The 20,555-nt window shown below is 43.4% G+C and overlaps 1 protein-coding gene across 1 annotated transcript in view; it reads left to right on the forward strand.

Moving 5' to 3' along the window:
- KRAS (KRAS proto-oncogene, GTPase) overlaps positions 1–20,555 on the forward strand; it is a 48,453-nt gene that overhangs the window by 14,324 nt on the left and 13,574 nt on the right. Inside the window, exons 3-4 of the mRNA XM_066634653.1 lie at positions 10,407–10,585; positions 14,815–14,974. Of these exons, the coding sequence (XP_066490750.1) occupies positions 10,407–10,585; positions 14,815–14,974 (339 nt within the window). The remainder of the gene's footprint in view (positions 1–10,406; positions 10,586–14,814; positions 14,975–20,555) is intronic.

Genomic DNA, 20,555 nt, shown 5'->3' on the forward strand with positions numbered 1-20,555 from the left:
TGTTGACAGTTGGAGCAGAATTCTTCCAAGCAGGAAATATCAACTTTTGTTCAGATGCTGCTGCTGTGCAGTATGAAAACTACTTAGTCCACTTACTTTCCACACTGATTAGATTGCTGTGGGACCCCTGTGCATTGAGGCTTCTGGGGCATGTTGTAGAGCAGGCAGTCAGGATCTTTTGGTAGATCTCTTGTGAATTGCAGTAGATAAACAAAGATTTTTGGGGTCCCAGTAATTTAACAATAGGAAGTAAAAATATATATGTATTAAAAATCATTGCAGTGACCTTATGCTGATCACTTATTTCTGTGCTGTTGCCTATACAATAGTTGTTTGTATTGGTTAACTCTGGCCAGTTATCTCTGTAGCTCTACTAACAGTTCTTTCGTGTTGTGTTAAAACATGTGATTTGTAGTCACCCAGCTGTAGCTCTCTATATGTTATGCTAATGAGTGGCTCATGGAGTTCAGTAAACAATGAATCCTCTCTGAGCCACCATTTTGCATCTGGCGCCACCTTCCAGTTCCTATTTTGCATTTGATTCAGGTAGGACCTTGGGGTTCCAATAAAAAAAGCAGCCTTGTCCTGCAGGTTTGAAGTCTGTCAGCTACTTCTTCCTGGAACCTCAAGTCCTGCCAAGGTGACATGCATTCTGGTGAGTTACCGACAATGACTGACTATCAGTGATTCTCCAGGGTTTTTAGAAAGAAATCTTTCTCTGATGCTCTGTATTGAATTTCTGCATGCAAAATGCATGTTCTACCTTGAGCTATGTCCCCTCCCTCAAAGACATGTGCCTTACAAACAAGGCATGCCTGGTAATATTCTCCACTATTTATGCAGTGGAAACTGAGTAGTGATAAGCAAGCCAATTTCCAGTCAGTGTTCTCTACCACCACTGACATTCTCAGGAAGGAAGTCCTGTGAGTTTTTTGAGAAACTTCAGTGTTTCCTGGAATTTGAAAACCTCTCTCAAGTGATTTATGGACTGCAGTCTGCAATTTGGTTCCTAACAAGAAAAGCTGCACTGGGTGACATTGGCAGTATATCAACTTCAAACTGAATGTTGAAAGTGAAAGGATTGCTGACGAGCATATCCTTACGTGTTGTGCAAATGCTAGGTGTGGCCTGTGATGTTGCAGTTGCACCACACAAGTGTGAAATTTAGTACTTGGTGCTCTTTGAAATTGACTGCTAAAGGCTGTGGCAATGGCCACAGTTTTGGATGGCTTTAAAAGGCAATTGGCTGACTCATGGTGAGGGATGGGCCTATCAACAGCTAGTAGCCATGATAGCTGTACCACTGTGTTCATAGGCAGTGTGCCTTGCAAGGTTCCTGAGGTGTAATCAGTAGGGGAGGGTGATTGCCTTCAGGGGCTGCTTGTAGGTTTCCCAGAAGCTTCTGGCTGGCCACTGGGAATCCAGATCTGGGTGAGATGAGTCTTTGGTCTGAACCAGGAGGGCTCTCCTTACATTGTATTCTTTAAATGCAAATGTCTAGTCCAGTGTTATTCAAACTGTGAGGCGTGGCTCTTTAGGGAGGCTCCAGGAACTCAAAGGGGAGGCACAGGATGTCCTCTCCCAGCAATACAGTCACACCCCTGGGCAGAAGATGACCCTGTCTTCTGCCCATCTCTGCACTTTTTTTAAAGCAGAAGAAGGGAGTTGTTCAGCTGCTCCCTTCAAGAGGGACTTTGAGAGTGGCTGCTGCCACCCTGCCCTCTTCTCCCTCCACTCTGAGGCTGCAGCCTTCTGTGTTTGCTGCATGTTTCCAAAGCTCTTTGACTCCAACCCCCATCTGGCAAGTACCAAGCATGCTCAGCTTGCAGTCCTTAACCCTAGCTGATCTTTGTCTGGTTGGTTCCTAGTTCCCAGCCTGGGATCGCTTCTCATTCTTCCACTCCCCCTTTCGATCTCCAAACCTTCCCGCTTTCCTCCCCCACCCCAAATAAAATGCTTCCTATTTTACCAGTCACCAGGGGTCTTAAAGTTGCTTCCATGCAGTTGGCAAAGGGGGGGGGGGGGGAAGAGAAGCACATACTTTACTTGGCCAGGAGCAGAAAAAGGGTACTGTTCTTAAAGTGATTTATTAATCTTGTTGTTTGAGGAGAGGCTGTATTTTTAAAGTGATGAATCTTGCTATTTGAAGGGAATACTTATCAGCCATTGATGAAGTGATTGCCAGCCCAATCCTATCCACACTTTCCTGGGAGTAAGCCCCATTGACTCTAATGGGACTTACTTCTGAATAGACATGCATAGGCTTGAGCTGTGCATCTCCTAGTATAGGAGACTAATCAGCTTCCTCACCAAACCCTTATCAGCTCTGATATATTTTCATGGTCTATTTTTGTTTTCCCCACCAGCTGCTAGAAAAATTTAATTTCATTAAATTAATAAAGGGTTCAGTCCTATCCAAGGAGAATGGGAGAAATGACTAGTTGGATTGGGGTCCACAGGGGTGTGTGTGTGTGATGTTGGTCAGACTGGTTGTTCACAAAGTTCATTTGATAAAACAATTCTATTGGTATGCTTACAAAGTTTAAAAAAATGAGCCCTCCTGGACCAGACAAAATCTACCTACTCCAGCATCCTGTCTCCAATGGTGATGCAGCTGATCATTTATAAAGCATGTATATTGCTGTGTATTAATAATATATTTTTAAGTTCTGCATTTAATTAATGAGGAGATTAATATAATATTAATATAGTTAATATATATTTAATATATTAAATACTACATTAATATAATAAACTACTATAATAAATACTACATTAATATAATAAACTACATTAATATATTTAATGTAGTTAATATTTCTGGCCACTTCCTGTTTAATGATGTCACTTCCAGCCCTCTAGTCTTTTATGGTTCCAAAGTTGGGCTTAAAAGAGTATGGCCAGTGCCTGATGCAATGTTGGAAGGTGGGTTGTGTGTGGCAATGAGCAGGAACTTTCATGGTTCATGGTTCCCTTACAGCCTCTTGACCCTCCTACTGACACACAGTAGAAGAGGAAATATGCAACCTAAGCCAACATTGGAATTATTGCTTGGTTTGCATAACAGATTGAGATAATAGAATTTGGTTTTTCTCAGAATATTTTTTGCAGAATATTCTGGTTTTGCAGAATATTTTAGAACTAAGTATGCACAAACATATTGAAATACAACCCTGATTATTTTATCAGTGCACCTGTTGTGGGATTCTTTTGAAAAAACATAGGATAAAATCCCCAAAATGTGGAGCTAGCAATGATGGTGTTGTTGCAAATTGTCCCACAAATATGTGTTAAACTAAAAGTTCCCACGTTGCCTTAATCCAGGTCACCAAAAGCAGCCCAACTGGAAAAACTCTGTGGGCCTTCAGAAGGAAGGCTTGCAGCTAACCTCCAGGAGAAAGGGGCTCCATACTGAAGAAGAACCCACCAAACATCTTGTCTGTAGGAACAGAAGCTATAGCTGGGAAAACAATTTTCTTTATTTTGGAGATTGCAATGGGACACAGAGAGGAAATAGCCTCTGGGGAGCTTTCACTTTTTTGTAATGAACTTGTTTTTATCTGTTGCACAGTCTGTTTCTGTAGTATGTACCACAAATACCTGCCTATAAGGTGATCTCACAGATAAGGCCAAGGTAGACTTTCAGTCAAAAATCACTGAATGTTCCATGACCCTCAACTAAGTCGAGGGTAAAACTTGGGGAATGTGTTTGTGAGGAGGAGCTGCAGCTTGCCCTAGAGCCCAGTTGAAAAGGGGGAAAGAATCTGAGCCATGCCACTGTTTTTGAAGACATTAACAAGGTGCTTATGTAGTACTGTGTGCCTACCCCTCCCCCAAATCATCAAAATTGAACAATGCATTGAATGGCTTTAAAAAAAAAAATCCAGGTTTGAAACTGCAGAAAAGCGTTTTCTGGGTTAGTCCAACCTTCAGAACGTGGCTTCAAATCCTGCAATGGAACAGAGGCCAGTCCTTTTCAGCTGGCTCTTAAAACCAGGGAAAGCATAGAAAAAGTGCTCCATGGCCCAGGCTTGGAATAACATCTGAGTGGGACGATGCAGTTCTCTGCCTGGGTGGTGCCATTTTGTTGTCACTGTGCTAGCAAGCGACTTGCCTGCTCTCTTTTGCTTGTTGAGGTGCTACTCTGTACAGGGATTGAACAGTTTTTAAAGTCAGTCAGAGCAAAAGTTTCACCTGGTCCTCTTCATATTTGCTTTTATAAAGCAGTTCAAAATCAACCAGTAGCTGCTTGTAGGCAGAGGCATTGGTGCGCTGTGTCTTTGTAAAGGGGGCTGCAAACCAAGCTTGTGTAATTAGATGCAGGTTGTGACTTTCTCCCTTTTACTGGGTCAGTGTGGAGTGTGGGATTCTGCTTAGACAGGGCTGTGTATAATCTGGAAACAAGTGGCATTTGGCTTCCTGAAAACCCATTTCCACTTTTTATTGTCATTCTCTTCTTCAAGCTCCTTGTTTTACAAGCCTGAGGTACTTGGGAGTTGGATTAAAAGTTGCAGCAATATTAACAAGTCCTGTATATGACGAATTACTAAGTACAGCGGATGTTTTTGCCTCAGTGCTTTTTTTGTGTGTTTAAAAAAAAAAAAAAAAGGTGCAGGAACTCACAACTTGTTGATCATTTATTTATTTATTTATTTGTTTATTTATTTATTTATTTATTTTTAGGCCATTTTTTATTGGAGAAATAAAATACTTTTTATGTGCTTCCCCCCTAAAGATGAACTTACTTCTGAGTAGACATGCATAGGATTGGGCTGTCAATCTCCACATCCCCTTCCCTCTAGCTACTTTTTCTACACAAGGGGAAAAATACAGTACAGGTGCACTTGTAGCTTGTAGTATGTAGTGTGGCACTACTTCAAGGAGAGGAAGCAGTGAATGGATTCCAAAAAAATGGCTTACATGAGTTCCATGTAGTAAAATTACTCTAAGCAACTGTGGGAGTAAGAACAAAAAAGGAATTCTTATACAAGAGGGGTCCTTAGGTGCACACAGAAACAGCTATGTTTGCAAACAAGCAATTAAATATGGTTTAATTCAGGTATCATAATACTCTGTGTCTTTGGGAAGGCGCTTGGCATGCAATTGTATGTTCTCTGCTGCCCTGAGCAGCTGCTGTGCATTGCTGGAGAGGAGCTGCAAACGCTGGCTGGTGGAGGGCATGCTTGTGGGCTAAGGATGAGGAGGATCTCTGGCAAGGCTGGACAGCACGTTCTACAAACGTAGAATCCCTTTTCACCTGCCCTTAGCATGTGAAAACGGGTGCAGATATATATCTCTGCCAGGATTAAGAGCCCAATCCTAGGTATGTCTACTCTGAAGTAAGTCTCATTCTAGTCAGTGGAGCTTACTCCCAGGAAAGTGCCTAGGATTGCAGCCTAAGAGCCCAATCCTATGCGTGTCTACTCAGAAATCCACTTTAGTGAATGGGGCTTACTGTGGATAGGGTGGCAGCCTCAGGGCCCAATCCTGTGCCTGTCTACTCAGAAGTCAGTCCCATTAGAGGCAGTGGGGCTTCCTCCCAGGAAAGTGTGGAGAGGACTGCAGCCTCAGAGTCTCTCCTCAGAAGTCAGTCCCAGTAGAGGCAGTGGGGCTTCCTCCCAGGAAAGTGTGGAGAGGACTGCAGCCTCAGAGCCCTTCCTCTGCCTGTCTGCTCTGGCTGCAAGGCTATGACACTTTCCCGGGAGTAAGCCCCATTGAACACAATGGAACTTACTTCTGAGTAGACATGCATAGGCTTGGGCTCTCAGGCTGCAAGGCTATGCACCCTTTCCCGGGAGCAAGCCCCATTGAGCAGAATGAGACTTCTGAGTAGACACGCCTAGGCTTGTGCTGCAGATTGGCACGGGGGCTGCACCAGCCAGCTTCCTTTCTCTCCTCCTTTGCCAAGCCAGTACCTGGGCGTTCCATGGGTGCCGCAGCCCGTCTCCCAGACTGACTGGCTGTCCGTCCTCCTCCTCGGCGCATGTCCCCCACGCCCTCCACCAGCTTGGAAGCTGCGCGGGGAAGCAGAGCGCGGGGGGAGGGGAGGCGGGCTGGGCTCAGGCGAGAACTTGGAGATGGGGCAGGAGGGGGTCCTTGTGCAGTCAGGCAGGGGCCAGGCACCCGCCTACCCTGCACCCCCCAGCACTCACCCAGTGAATGCCTCTGCTTTGCTCCCCCCCTCCTGGAATGCCTCCGAAGGGGAGGGGCCCCTGCAAAAAGGTGCTGGAATGCCATCCCCCCGCGTTCCATTAGAAAAAAAAGCCCTGGATGTGATATATCTTAATTTGGACTTCCTGATTTGGCCCTTAGCATGAGGGCCTGGTGGTCTCCCTCCCGCTCCACTGTTGCTACTGCCTTCCTGACCCACCTGCTTCCTTTCCTCCCCACCCCCAACAATGCTGAATTTTTTCCTTCCTGTTCTTCCTCAGGAAGTGGAAACAGCCCAGTATGAATGACACCTCTCTGTTCTCCATACCAGTCCTGAGACAAACAAAATGCCATGTGTTTTATTCTGGAAATTTTGAGCTGCTGTGACTTGTTGTACCTGGCCTTTTTCTTCCCCCCACTTAAGAATGTTGTTTAAAGATGACCACATAATACTTAGACAATGTGTGCAGTGGTATAAATATTCATTTTAGCAATTTTGGCAGGGTGAAGAACCCTTCTAGATTGTTGTTGTAGTATGTAAGTAGACAACTGGAAACCTGATCTACTACAACTCACCAGTAAATCTGCCAGTACATCCTGATCTGACTTTTGCCCCACTCTTCTTTTTAGAGCATTATTGCACAACACCAGATAATCGCGCCAGACACAGCCAGCATGGAAGGGAACTGGGGCTCAAGGTGTAGTGGCTGCTCAGACAGTGGACTTTGGGCACTGTTAAGGGTGGCAGACTAGGAGGCAAACATGTCTGACCCAAGGGGCACAATCCACCAACCCCTTCCAATGCAAATCCATTGAGGCTCTTGGATTTTGTCCTGCAGGCATCAATATATGTTGGGCTAGCCTTGGATGTATTGTAAGTTTTTTACATGTTGGCAAGAGGTCTCAAAATGGTGTGGAAACTCCCTCCTGATTTTCCCCTTCTCTCTTTGATAGTCAAAGCATGTAGGCTCTTGTGCCCTCTGACAATCAAATGCCTGAAAATTGCAGTTAGAAGTAAGGTATTTAGTGCATATCCAAGGAGAGTTATATTGTTGGGGGACACTCTGATATTTACTGTTTTCAAGTGACTGCTCTGAGAACTCCAAATAGATTGAGAATTGTTTCTCTGGACAACACTAGCTCTGTGTTTGCACAGCTTAGTGCTTTCATTTATCTCATGCCTCTTATTTGTTTTTATTTCCTGGGGTCAGCCTTAAGTTTTCTGGCAGCTGGTATAGTATAGTGGCTAAGAGACTGAGCTGCAAATCAGGAAGTCCATGGCTTGAATCGCACCTTTGCTGTGAACTGACCACTGGTGAGCTGCTCCCTTTCAGCCTCTCTGGCTGTAATATGGGAATGGTACTTGCCTTAAAGAGTGGTTGTTGAGAATTGCACAGTGATGCATGAGAAATGCTATACTTAGTCACTATACTTATTATTGTTATTAAGTCAATGTCTCTGTGTTTACGTGGTTGAGATTATGGTGATTCTTTTAAAAATTCTAGTGGATTGCTTCCCATTTTTCAAGATTCAGCTTCTTTCTCACCAGATATCTTGAAGTTTGATTTCTGAGGGTGGGAGGGGGAGGGAGTTGTATCTTACCTTGCATGCACATGTATGCAAATGAACACACATGAACATGAAGGCTCATGTCATGCACAGTCTCTCCCTTTACACATCAGAGCTGGTGAGGTTTATATTGAACTGTTGATAGCATCTTACTGAATACTTATGCTTATCCAGTATATTTTTTTAACAAAAAGAATGTGTCCTCTTTACTTTTAGTTCCATATAGGAATTACAGCTGTTGGAATTTTCATCTGTGAAATGTGGATGGGAATGTCCTTCTTACAGTCTTAAGTTTGGTCTACTAGATAGGTTTGACAATAGAATTCCTAAAACATAATTGGCTATTTTCAGTGTGTGCACGTATCGGGATGAAAGGTGAATGATTTAAGAGGACAAGAACATAAAGGCTTCTGAAAGTGAAGTTCAGTGTTGACATTAGCAGCCTTGGGGCGAATTAAAAGGTGGACTTTGTAGGTTGGACACAGGCATTAAGGTACTCCAGAAGTTAGAGGAGTGCCCTCTGCGGCACTAACAACTTTCTTGCTAAATCCAGAGAGAGGACTAAGTTGTAAGATGTGACTTGGCCATTATGAACATCAAAAGTTTTTCTTGGTATTCAGAAAGATTCTGCTTCGTCTTTTTTTTTTTTTTTTAAAGTGAGCACAATCTAACAGGAATTTCTCTTAACATGTGTTTAGTAGAAATGATTGGGAGGACTTGAGCAATAACATAGGTTAAATCTGGCACAGTGCCGTGTGGTGGGGATTGTACCCTTGCCGCCACCCTCCCACTTCCTTCCTTGCGCAGCCGGAGAGTGTTCTGCTTGAGAGAGCCTCCCTGGTGGCACTACTGAGCACCTCCCATCTGTCAGCTGGGCAGTTGACTTGATGTTGCATTGGGAAGCTTGTGAGGCTTCAGATGATGGCTCGATTGATTGTTCATCACTAAAGGTGATTTGAGCACATATAAGGGGAGACCGTACCGCACTTGGGTGGAAGAACTGGGAAAACTGTTCTGAGCAGTTGGTCACAGATTCTTGGAACTTGATGCCATCAGTTCCAAGGTGATGTCACTTGAAGTCGTCAGTTCCAGTTCTAAAGTTGAACTTGTAAGTCCCTGATATGCCACTATCCCAGGTCATCTGGTTTTCTTTATGTAGGTAGTATTCGTTGACTGGGTTACATCCCAGAATGCCTTGTGCTGTCACAGGTGGCACCAGCTTGCAAATCCACCAAAAATTGGCTTGTGGCTCACTGATGGGTCGCAACTGACAATTTGGGAACTATTGAACCAGATGGGTCTTCGGTCTGATCTAGTGGGACCCTTAAGTTCTTTGGCTCTTTGGCTCAGAGTGGAGTAGGCCAGGGTACTGTCCTCTTTCATTTCTGTACTTAGAATACCCTGCAGGGATTACTTCTACTACTCTTCTTCCCAGGCTCCTGCTCCCTCTTGCAGTTGTGTGTGCCTGTAAACGTATAACTTTAGAACATAACTGTATGCTGTGGAATATTCTTAATGAGACCAACTACGTCATACCTGTGAGATGCACAAAAGAGTTCTTGTAGGTGTGTCAGAAAGGACTCCAGAATCCTGGCATTGGTTTTGTTCTTCAGTTTTATATAATCACTCCTCTGTTCTGGTTATGTAAGCAAGATGCTTTCAACACTAAGAAAGTGAGATTAAAAGTCCTGCTTTTGACTGAGCTCTTGTCACAATCAAGGGAAGAATGGTGTCTGGGATGCCTTTGAACCGTCAGATAAAACAGCATTCCCATAAAATGAATGACTTGTTTTTAATTAAAATGGAGAGTGTATCCCTACTAGTGTTACGTTGATCAAATGTAGTACTTGTTCTGGTGTTGCCCACCCCAGCAATAGCCAGCACAGATTGTGGGCCATTTGCAAACTGGTTTGGTGGGGGATAATGTGCCTTTCTGATTGCAGCCCTCAGGTTGCACAAATTCCTGTCCTTGGATGCTTGTTTGTCTCCCTCACTGTAGGTGTTCCCACTCCTGGCAAAGACTTCTTTGTTTGCTGGGCATTTAAGTTACATTGATTGTCCTCCTGCTATGTGTTCATAATTATTGATTAGGTGATTATTGTCCTGTTTTAAATTATTTATTTTATTTTTCAAATGTTTATACCGCCTGTTCTTCAAGGAGCTCAGGGTGGTGTACATAGTTTCATGGAAGATATTGTAATACTCACATGTGCAAATAGATATGAAGCAAGAGCAACCCTAGGGGCCCAAAGGACAGGAGAAAAATCTCTAAACAAATATGTGTGTGTCATTTGGTCCTCCTCACTGTTTTTTCATAGGAGCACATAGACTGGGAAAACAGTGCATGCGCCTCTGTCTGTGTGACTAAGTCTTGGTATGATGGGTGCACTTAGTCCTGAGGCCCAATGCTGCCTTGCAGCCAAGATGCCATGCCAGAGATACCATGCATCTCAGAGCTCTGATGCCATGCCGAGGGAGTAGTGGCTAACCACCGGAAAATGGCTGGAAAGCTGTGGCCCCATCTTTGGCCACTAGTGTTGCTACTCATTTCCTTGCTGAATGCCTGCCTGCCTCCAGCACCCTGTCTCCGATTGTCCGTGAGGAATCCTTTCAGTGTCACAACAAGGGTGCTGGTTGCTTGAAATTAAGTACAAATAAGTAATCCAAAGTGTATTTATCTTTCTCAGGATTCGTATAGGAAACAAGTAGTCATTGATGGCGAAACCTGTCTCCTGGATATTCTGGACACAGCTGGTCAGGAGGAGTACAGTGCAATGCGGGACCAATACATGCGGACAGGAGAGGGCTTTCTATGTGTATTTGCTATAAATAACACAAAATCTTTTGAAGACATTCACCATTATAGGTAAGCTTTCTTAAATTTTCAGAAAGACTCTGTGACTGGTGCCACTGCGGCCCCCGAAAATGTTTGCAAGTGGCTGACTTGCTTATGTTGTAATATGCTTGGCTGAGGCCTCACCAACATGTGGCAGAATGAACTGGTACAGTCCTGAACTAATACAGGCTGTTTTGGACTACATTTGTGGAGGTGTCATTTGAAGAAGAAAAGTGCCGTGCAAGTAAAACAATTAGCACATGGGGGGTGTTAGTCTAGTAGTCTCTTCCATGCTCCTTTTGTTTTGTGCTTACAGGGAGCTTTCTACTTAGAGGAGCATCCATAATGGTCACTCTCCACCTTCAGTCTGAAGTGGTACAGTCCATCCTGCCTCTGAGTTCTCAGCTCATTCTGCTACATGTGTGGATCAAACCTAATAGGAGGATCCCCACAAAAGTGTGCTGTTGGAACATTGGCACTGTTGGGGTGACCATGATCAAAATTATGTGAGAATCTCTTGTTTGCTTTCTTCTTTTCCTGAATGCAACCCCTCCCGAATTTCTGATAGATGAGAAATGTTGACCTTAAGAATTAAAATTGGAAGCACACTTCACTCTTGCACACACAAAGAGTGAGGCTTAACTACCTTCTGAGAAATGTTTCTGTGCAAGTCACTGTGTAGGGTGTGCCTCTGGAAGGAGACCAGCCAGAGCAGTGACTCATGCAGATGCAAGGGGGAGGCTCCTCTGGCACTGGGTAACTAATTCACACATCTCTACATGTAGATCAGTCAGTCACGCCCAGTGATGCTTCAGGCAATCTTCTTGGGAGATAGGTACTTCAGGGTGCATTGGGACCTTGCAGTTTATTTCTTGTGGCACTTTGTTGACAGAACCTTACTGAATCAGTAAGCATCTGAATTTGGTAAGATCTTTAAATTTTTCAGTAAGATCTTTAAATTTTTCTCAGTTGTATCGTTTCCTGAAATTAAGTCACTCAAGAGCAAAATATTTATATTCACTTACCTTTGCCTCTTTGAGAAAGGCGTTCACCAAACTGCGTTTTCAAACCATGCCAACGGCAGTTCTAGATGGCAGATATTTGTCCGTTCCCAGGCATTTGAGATTTTGTATTTGTGGAGCAGGACAGATTGAGGATATTGCACATTACCCGCTTTTCTGATAGCTCTATCAAAATCCTAGGGAAAGATTTCTGGAGCCTATTTTGGCTACCTTACAAGGGGAGAATATACAAATGAAACTGTGCTGGTTACTTTCTGACTGTGACCCAATGGTCACTTATAGTGTAACGTTGTTTGCTAAAGCTGCTAGAACTATTCGTGCCAACTACCTGGGGGAAATAGCGGTAGACTGTAAAGGAGATTCCTTAATATGATGGGTGTAGGTGCCTTGTATCTGATTTTGATTTTATTCCATCATTGTTTATATTTTGATGTACACTTCGTTGACTGTCCTGTTGCATCACTGCAGGAACATTTCTCCATTTCTATGGAGGCCAGATCCTCCAATATGTTGCAGACACAGCTAGGTGGTGGCATTAAGGCAGAAAGTTTGGATTGGCACAGTGAGCTCCGATAAATTGTGAGCATCTGAAAATTCCCGCTTCAGCCCTGAACTCACTAGGTTATCTTAGACAAGGTCTTTAGCCTCAAGCCCATGTCTGCAGTATGGGGGTAGTAAATGACCTTACAGGGCTGCTGTTAAGATTACCGAGCTGTTGTATGCAAAGTGCTTTGAATGTTCCAAAAGTTATGTAGTTGCAGAGTATCATTATTAAAGTTTTTACTGCAGGGTAGAACCTGCCTTGAAAGTGACTTGGTAAGGCTGATGAGAGACCAAGATTCTGAATCTTTGATGGGCCAGTTTCATGGAGATGGAACAAACTGTTTTGCCCCTACAGATGTGGCAGTTCGGGGGGGGGGGGTTCTGCTGAAAGTCCTAGATTCAGTTCCAGACACCAATTAAAAAGGATCTCTGTTTTGAGCCTGTACCTAACATGGATTTGTAACCTGTTCAGATTAAAATCATAACCATATGAACTGGTCCACGTATACCTGCTTTGGCTTTTGTAATCCTTTGAATGAGATGTCTTTGAATGAGATGAATCCTTTGAAGAGATGTCTTGTGGTGTTGAGAATGAGATTTGCATTCAAAAATACAGCCCTATCATGAAAGTGGTACTATCCAGAATTCTATCACTGTTAGTCAATAGTTGTATCTTTACATGCTCTTTCATCTTCTGCATAAAAAAAAAGTTCTTGTATGTAATGAACCAGCAGATCAGGGAAAGGGCTATGCTACTGATCTAGTGTACTACATGCAGGGAGAATTTGCAGGGAGTGGATGGGTGTCTTCAAAAAGTTGTCCCCAACTTCACTTTGAAGTGGTTCCAACTCAGATTTTTTGACCATCTCATTCTCTGGGATGAGTACACTGACTAAGCAAATGCTTTAGAACTCCTTCCCCCTCCATTGGCCACCAGCTGCCTTAAGTATATGTTAAGTAGGAGGCTGGTGAGATTAGAAACTGACTACAGTTGTGATTTATGTAACATAAAAGCAGTCAAGTCCATAAAAACCAGCCATGTGACTGTAGCAACCCCTTCTTTTAACTGATCAGTCAAAAGCAGCCTCTGAGTTATATATTTATCTGGCTCCAGAAGTGCCAGGTCACACGATTTGTGCAGTATGCTGTTGAAAGTCCTACAAAGAGGTAATGGAAAGGCAACCTAATTGTAGTCCTGTAACCCCACCCTGCCAGTATTCTTAGCCAGTTATTCAACTTTTTCCCAGGGAAGAATGCAGGCTGAGGGCTGCAGTTGATGCCAGCTTGTGAACCTGTTGGTTGCGTAATGTAATGTCATGGCCCAAGATGAAAGCGTTGCCAAACTGAATAGCTGTAGGGCAACAGATACCTTAAAGTAATCTGGGAGTAGATACGATGTGATGAAATGGCTTTCTTATCAGCACAGTCAATTCGCCTGACTTGCTCACCAGTATTGAGAATGCAGGTTTTTTTTTTCTTTTTCGGGTGGAGGCAAAGGGAACAACATGGGCGTTCCATATCCCTCCTGTGGGGGAGCCACCAGCTAAACTTTTATTTCGTGTTGACTTAGGAAATACATAACTCAGTCATATACGTAAGTATGTCCAAGGCACTTACTGTACTTGTCTTTTTAAATGCACAGATCAGTTGAGTGTGCGAACTTGCTGCAAATGGCGCAGGGTATAATCCTGTTTCCTCACTATTTCCACAAATGTACAGTGGCTTCCCAGAGGAGCCAGGGGGATCCCTTCCCTTCTGCGTCCTGTAATAAGGACAGAATTATGAGAGGAAGACTCATTAGTTTATTTTCTGTGTGTCAGGTTGAAAGATACAAGATTGGGGCCGATCAGAAAGGTCACAGCCTTAAACCAGTATGTATCCCGTAGCCATGTATTGTTGGGAGCAGTTGCTAATGGAGAAGAAGCTGTCTTTCAAGTGCCTTCTACAGAGTTGGACTGTTGATTCATCTTCTAGACCAGCGGTATCAAAATCATGGACCACTGCATAGTGACAAAACATTCGCTGTTGTGTGTGGTGCTTATTGTTCCATGCTGCTACCTGTCATCTTTCCAGTTGATCTTGTCAGAATGTTGCTCTGGGCAGCCATTTCCTCCTTGAAATTGTGGTGCACAGCTTACTGGGGTGACGGGCTGCCTGGTGTGGACAGAAGTGGCTGCCTGGTGCAACTTTCTAATGAGATGGGCTGAAATGATAACAGGCGGCAACATGGAACAGTAAGTTCTATGCACGACAGAGAAGGCTTTTTCCAGGCACCAGATCTGGCCCGTGGGCTGGGGTTTGGCATCTGCTGATCTAGAACAATAATACCCGCTGTGGCAGGTTTCTCTGAGGGTCTCTGAGTAGGTGGGGAGTTGCCTGATGGAGTTCTGTCAGAACCCTATTACTTGAGGTGACTCTGACTAGTGATGCCAGGGATTGAACCTAGGAACAGAACATGCACTCTATTTTTGAGCTGTGATCTGTTACCGGTTTTCTCATCAAGGACCCCAGAATTTTCTGGAAGAGAATTTGAAAGCTATTGTATTGGATAAAGCAGATGAATTCAAAAGGGTCACCATCTCTTGCTTTTTAAATAAATCTTTACATTTCCCCCTTGTCTGAAATAAGATCTTCTTGATGCCACAGAAATTCTGCAGTGCTAAAGTGGTCTCTCCTGCACCTCTTCTTTTTCAGGGAGCAAATAAAACGAGTGAAAGATTCTGAAGATGTCCCCATGGTGCTAGTAGGAAATAAATGTGACCTGCCTTCCAGAACTGTAGACACAAAACAAGCTCAGGACTTAGCAAGAAGTTACGGAATTCCTTTCATCGAAACCTCTGCAAAAACGAGACAGGTAATTTGCAGGCTGTGTGCATGCAGGTGCGTGTGAGAACTGTTATCTTCTAAGGTGCAAGTCAAAATTTTCTACTTGAATGACCATTTTTTGTGAGGTTCATGGCACCAACACTTGCAAATTTTCACACAAGACTTTTTGATAGTCATTTTGTGAAGTAGCTGGGAATGAATTGAGTGCTTGAAGAGGGGCAGAGATTTAATTTGCTCAGGGGGTCTGTTTGTGTATCTCAGTTGTCAAAGTCCTCATGCAGTGATGAAACCCCCTGGAGGCCTGACCTGTACAAATGATTCTGGGGCTAGGTTGCTTCTGGTGAGCCATTGCATGACTACATGCTTTCCCGTATGAAGAATACTCCCTACAAAAAGAATACTAGATATCCTGGAATAGCTTTGACCCTGACATGGTTGTTTTCTATGTGGTGTGTGGTTCTTTCCTCCAGTCTGCCGCAGGTAGAGTGGTCAAATCCAACCTCACCACTATCACATGCCATAGGAAGTGTGTCTTCCTGGAGCAGTTTCCAGCTCATGTGCTGTTATGTATATGATACCTTGCAGGTATTTTGCCTATAAAATAATACATGAGCTGCAGGTAATGCTCTCATCTGTGCAGGTGTTCCATGTGTTTCCTGTCTCATTTAAATACATGCATATTTTCTATGTGCATGGGACCATTACATGGCTGTGATTGTGTTTGAACAAGACCTCAAATTCCTCCTTGTATTGAATTGTAGGTGGTTTACATAGCTGCATGTGGACTTGATGATCTCAGGTGCACAAGCCTGAATCTCTGTCCTAGAAATAGGATTCAGTCCGGGGTGTATGTGTGCACAATCCAATCCCACAAGTGTGAAGTCTTTTACAGCTGCAGCCACATCAGTCCTAGCTGAGTTCCCATTCCACCAAATCAGAAAAATGTTAGTTCAGAGGTCTGACTCAGCAATCTGAGAGAGAGAGAGAGAGAGAGAGAGAGAGAGAGAGAGAGAGAACTGCTGAAATAGTTTGGCATGAACATCTGGCATATTTCAATCAGCAGAATCATTCACAGCTGCAGCTTTGCCGGAGTTATTTTTAGTAATTTTCATAACAGCGAGAATTATCTGTTAAATTTCTCCCCAGCTGCACTGAGAATGGACTGTAGGGAGAACTCTTCAGATTAGCAATGTCACTGGGCAAGCATAAGAGCCAGCTGAAGTAATTTTGGTATTGCAAGCTGCCTGTGTGGGATCTCTTTAAGTCCGTCATTGATATGGTAAAACAGAATAGGTGAGAGAGAATGGTACAAGGGCTGCTTTGCAGCTACATTGATTTGTTTTTTCTTTCTATCCTCTGTAATTACCTGACCTTGGTATGGAAATTTACTTTCTTTCCTCTACCTGGATTCCTTCCTACTGAAATTGTCACTGTATATTGGGAATGTGTCCAAGGCTGTGTGGGTACACTGCAGGAGTACAGAATTCCATCTCCAGAACTTGGGTAGCAGCCCTGCTTTCAGTTGAAGAAATCTTCGACTGCAATTCTATATAGTACATACTTACTTGAGAGTAAATTCAGTTGGATTCAATGAAGCTACTGCTGGGTAGACATGCATAGGATTGCTCTGGTAGTCGATAAAACTCATTTGATTTAAATTGACAGTTTAAATTTGCATGAAGTAAAAAAGCACACAATACTTTGTTACGTACACAAAATTGCTTTACAGCGAGTTGGACCCTTGGTCCTTCTAGGTCACTGCTTCTCACAGTGTACTCCTTAGCAGTCAGGGACTCCATGAGTACACCACAAGTGGCTGCTGTGTGTTTTGTCCATGTGCCACTCCGTGCCTGTGCTCAGGCTCTCTGAAATCCACTCACATGCCAGCAGGCCTCCTCATGACTTAGGAGTGTAAAGGGCCCTGGATACCGAGGGAAACCAAGAGCCACTGCTCTAGGTCATTGTTGTCCATGCTAACTGGCAGTGGCTTTCTAGGATTTCAAACATGGGATTGAACCTTAAACCTTCTATATGCAAAGCATGGTACTTTCCTGTGTTCTTTCTTGAAGGGCATTTTTATGGTATAATGTGGTAGATGTCATCTTAGAGATGCAGAAGTGGGGGGTCTAAGAAGGCACCTGTCATCTGCTGTTTTACAAAATTATACTGAATAACAACTTAGAAATGTTAACTGATTGGAGGTGCCTTTTTAATATATTTGAAAGCCTTCTAAATTGACCAATTTATCAGTAAATGGTTGCAGCCCTTCTTGGCAGTGTGAGAACCAGCAAAAGCATCTAGCCCTCATGGTTAGGAAAGCCTTCAAAACTTAGGGCCAGTGTCACTGAAAGTCTCAGAAATCAAAAGGAAGTTTGGCAAGGTCAGGAGGTTGGGGTTTTATACCTTGCACAATCTCCAAATTCTGTGCCAACTTGGAATTCCACAACAGTTCACAGTTTGGTACTGGAGTTCTTCTATGTGGGGGCGTGAATCCTTGAAACCCCTCTTCAGTGCCCATGTAAATACTTTCAGTGCCCAAGTAATACTTTTGAGTATTAAAGTGATTGCATTGCAACCATTGCTCCAAGTACTTTGAAGAGTTTTGGTGCACATACAGAGCTCATCTGCCCACAAGGTTCCCTTATTCACTTCTTCAGTGGGAAGAGTGAAAGCTTTGTGAATGGGGATGCCCAGTTGGGGAGAGCTCCAAACACACATTGAAGCATATGTGGGATTTGGGTTCAGGAGGCTTTGTTTTTTGAATGCCTTCTCCTTCCTTCAAGTTTTAGGAAAATGTCAACATATAAAATACACACAAAGCTAACTTGATGGGTACATTTTCATACTTTGTGTGACTTGTGCAGTTTGGTGTGCAGTGCAGGCAACAGCCCTGAATATGTTTCATGTAACTGTGGTACCTAGCATCTGTGTCCAAATCATTGTGGTGACTTCAAACTCTGCTTGCTCGAAAAGTGTCAGTTTTGCTTGGTGATAGAATCATCTTGCTTTGCTCTTCTAAGAGTGTCTCACCTCCTCCATCTCAGATGTTTCATTTTCTGTAGGCCTTTTAAAGAGCTGCACCAAGCATTTCATCTTGAACTTCAAAAAGCATTTTACCAACACAGCTGTATGTGACTGAAATTGTTTGTGACAAACACAAGAAGAGAGATTCCTCTTGTGGAAACAGGAAGCTGTTTAACTGAATGCAACACAGGGTCTAGCACATCTGGACAGAATGTCGTCATTGGTGTGTAATGTTGTACTTTGCCCTAGTTTCTGGGTAGCTTCCCTCTAACACAGAATGGTGTTAGTAGTTTTGGAGTTTAAGCATACAAATTGTAAACCATTACACCAAGAGGAAGACATTCTGTTGAAATGTGTTGGGGATCCATGTTGTGTAAAATTGTTTCTTTCTTGCATCAATTGGCATATATCTTCCTGTATTTTGTGGGGGTTCTCTCCTTTACCTTGTGACTAGCCAAGACTTCTGTATACAGCTATTTATCTTTACAGGTGCTGGAGAAGCCAGCTAGTTGTACAGTGCAAAAGGATCCAGCTACTAGAGTCTCTGGAACATAGTATCTTATCTCCAGCAAGGACTAGCTTCTGAGATCTTGATTGTAATCTCTTATTTTCTCGTTGTCTAGTACTTGAAAACCCTCTAAACATTGGCATAAATGGCATAGTGCCAAAAGCCCATTCATAGTGCTATTCCTAAAATTGTCTGAGTGAGAGGTCTCTAAACTTTTTGGCCAAAGGGCCACATCAAATACCTGGCATGGTGTAGAGGGCCATAAAAATAAATTTTAAACATAACTTAAATACATTAGAGATGGAACTTCAGTGAATGAATAAAAGAATGAATGGGCTCAAATTTGAAGGATTTCTCCAAGCACCAACACACACCACAGAAATAAAGCACACAAAACTCCCATTCCCCACCTGCCAAGCATCTTACTTAAATGTACAGGAGTAAGTACCTCAGAACCAGCACACCACAGGAAATTGCTGGAGCCTCCCTGACCCGTAGAAAGCCTTCTAAGGCTTTCAGACGGCATGAAAAGTTGCTTCCAGTTTTTCGGAAAAGCCAGGAAGTGATGTTCTTAGGCCTCCCTGGCCCTCGGAACACTCTCCAGACATGACCAGAGCAGAGCTCTGGTTGTGTTCAGTAGAGTGGGCCAGAAGCTCTTGTGACCAGAAGCTCACAATGGGCCACATCTGGCCTCAGTGCCGATGTTTAGAGACCCCTGGTCTGAATGATTAAATCAAAACACAGTTTCAGTTGGCTGTAAGTAATGGCAAGTGTGCCAGTAATGCTCCTTGATGGTTAACCAGGACTAAGCAGTAAGGAGCAGGCTGTGAGTTCACACATTCTTTCCAGCCCCTTTCTTTTGAAACATACTACTTTCTTCTCCTCTTCTCTTTCCCCTGCTAGCATTGCATTGGCACCAGTGTTAACCGTGCTTAAAGCTAAACAGTATTTCCTCAACCTGGGTTTGAGAAAAGAAAAAGGGAACTGGCTGGAGAAAAAGGCATCTCCATGTTGAGCCCTCCCTCTCCTCCACCTGTGTTTGGGAGTGCATATTGCGAGTTTTTCTCACCACTTCTAGAAGCCATCAATAATAAGGAATGGGACCTCGGAAACTTGGAATGAATGACATTCCAGCTCCGGGAAAGCAGTCTTTAAAATGGGGTGGTGGGGAGGGAGATTTGCAAGTAATGTTTAGTTCTGGGCAGTGTCTTGTGTATAGGAGAATGCAAGTTCATTCTTATGCCTACTGACATCCTCAACAGGGTGAAGTTTACTATGATATTTTTGCATGGTGAAGTGGGTTTGTGAAGAAGCCCCCATGTACAGAAACTTGGAAGTTGTGATGACAGAAAACATATTTCAAAAGAGGCATGGTTTGAGGGATCCAATAGAAAGTAGGAAGCACAGGTGTCTAATAGAGCACTTTGGGATCCCGAAGTCCTATCTGTTCACCTTCCGGCTGGTCAGGGGTATCTGGAAGGCAGAAGTGCTCTGTACTTGAACAGTCAGGGTACACAGAGTTGGCAAAGAGTCCAAAGTTGTCAACCAGGTTGTCTTCCACTAGGTAGCTTTCTTGTATCTAAATCCTGGTTGTTTTTTTTTTAATGTAGTGCTTTGGCTGCTCTGTGGTCTTTACGGTTTGGCTTTTTTTACATTTTAATTTGTAATGGGCTTTATTTTTAGATTGCTACCCTGCCTAGTTGGCTTCCATAAAATGGGCTTTCACAACTTCTTGCATTAAAAAGACAAAATGCAAAAAGGTTCAGCTGGGACCATGAAGAATGAGGATCACTTCCCCCCTTTACTTTTTTAAAAAGAATCTCCATAATGTAATGTTGAAGTCTTAAATTCTGCTTATCAATGAAGATGACATGCTTTAGTATCCTGTGCCTTTATGTCCCTGATGACATTCACCACTGAGCCAGGAATGTATAGGATAGGCTTCCAGAGGGGTACCTTTGTCAATCTGCTGCAGCAAAAGCAACCATGAGTCTAGAGCATCTTTAGAGACTGACTGCATTACAAACTCTTGTGGACTAGAGCCCACTTAGCAGTTCAGTCAAGCACTGGAAGAGTG

Source organism: Tiliqua scincoides, chromosome 7 (assembly GCF_035046505.1).
Source record: "Tiliqua scincoides isolate rTilSci1 chromosome 7, rTilSci1.hap2, whole genome shotgun sequence".
Classification (NCBI taxonomy): domain Eukaryota; kingdom Metazoa; phylum Chordata; class Lepidosauria; order Squamata; family Scincidae; genus Tiliqua; species Tiliqua scincoides.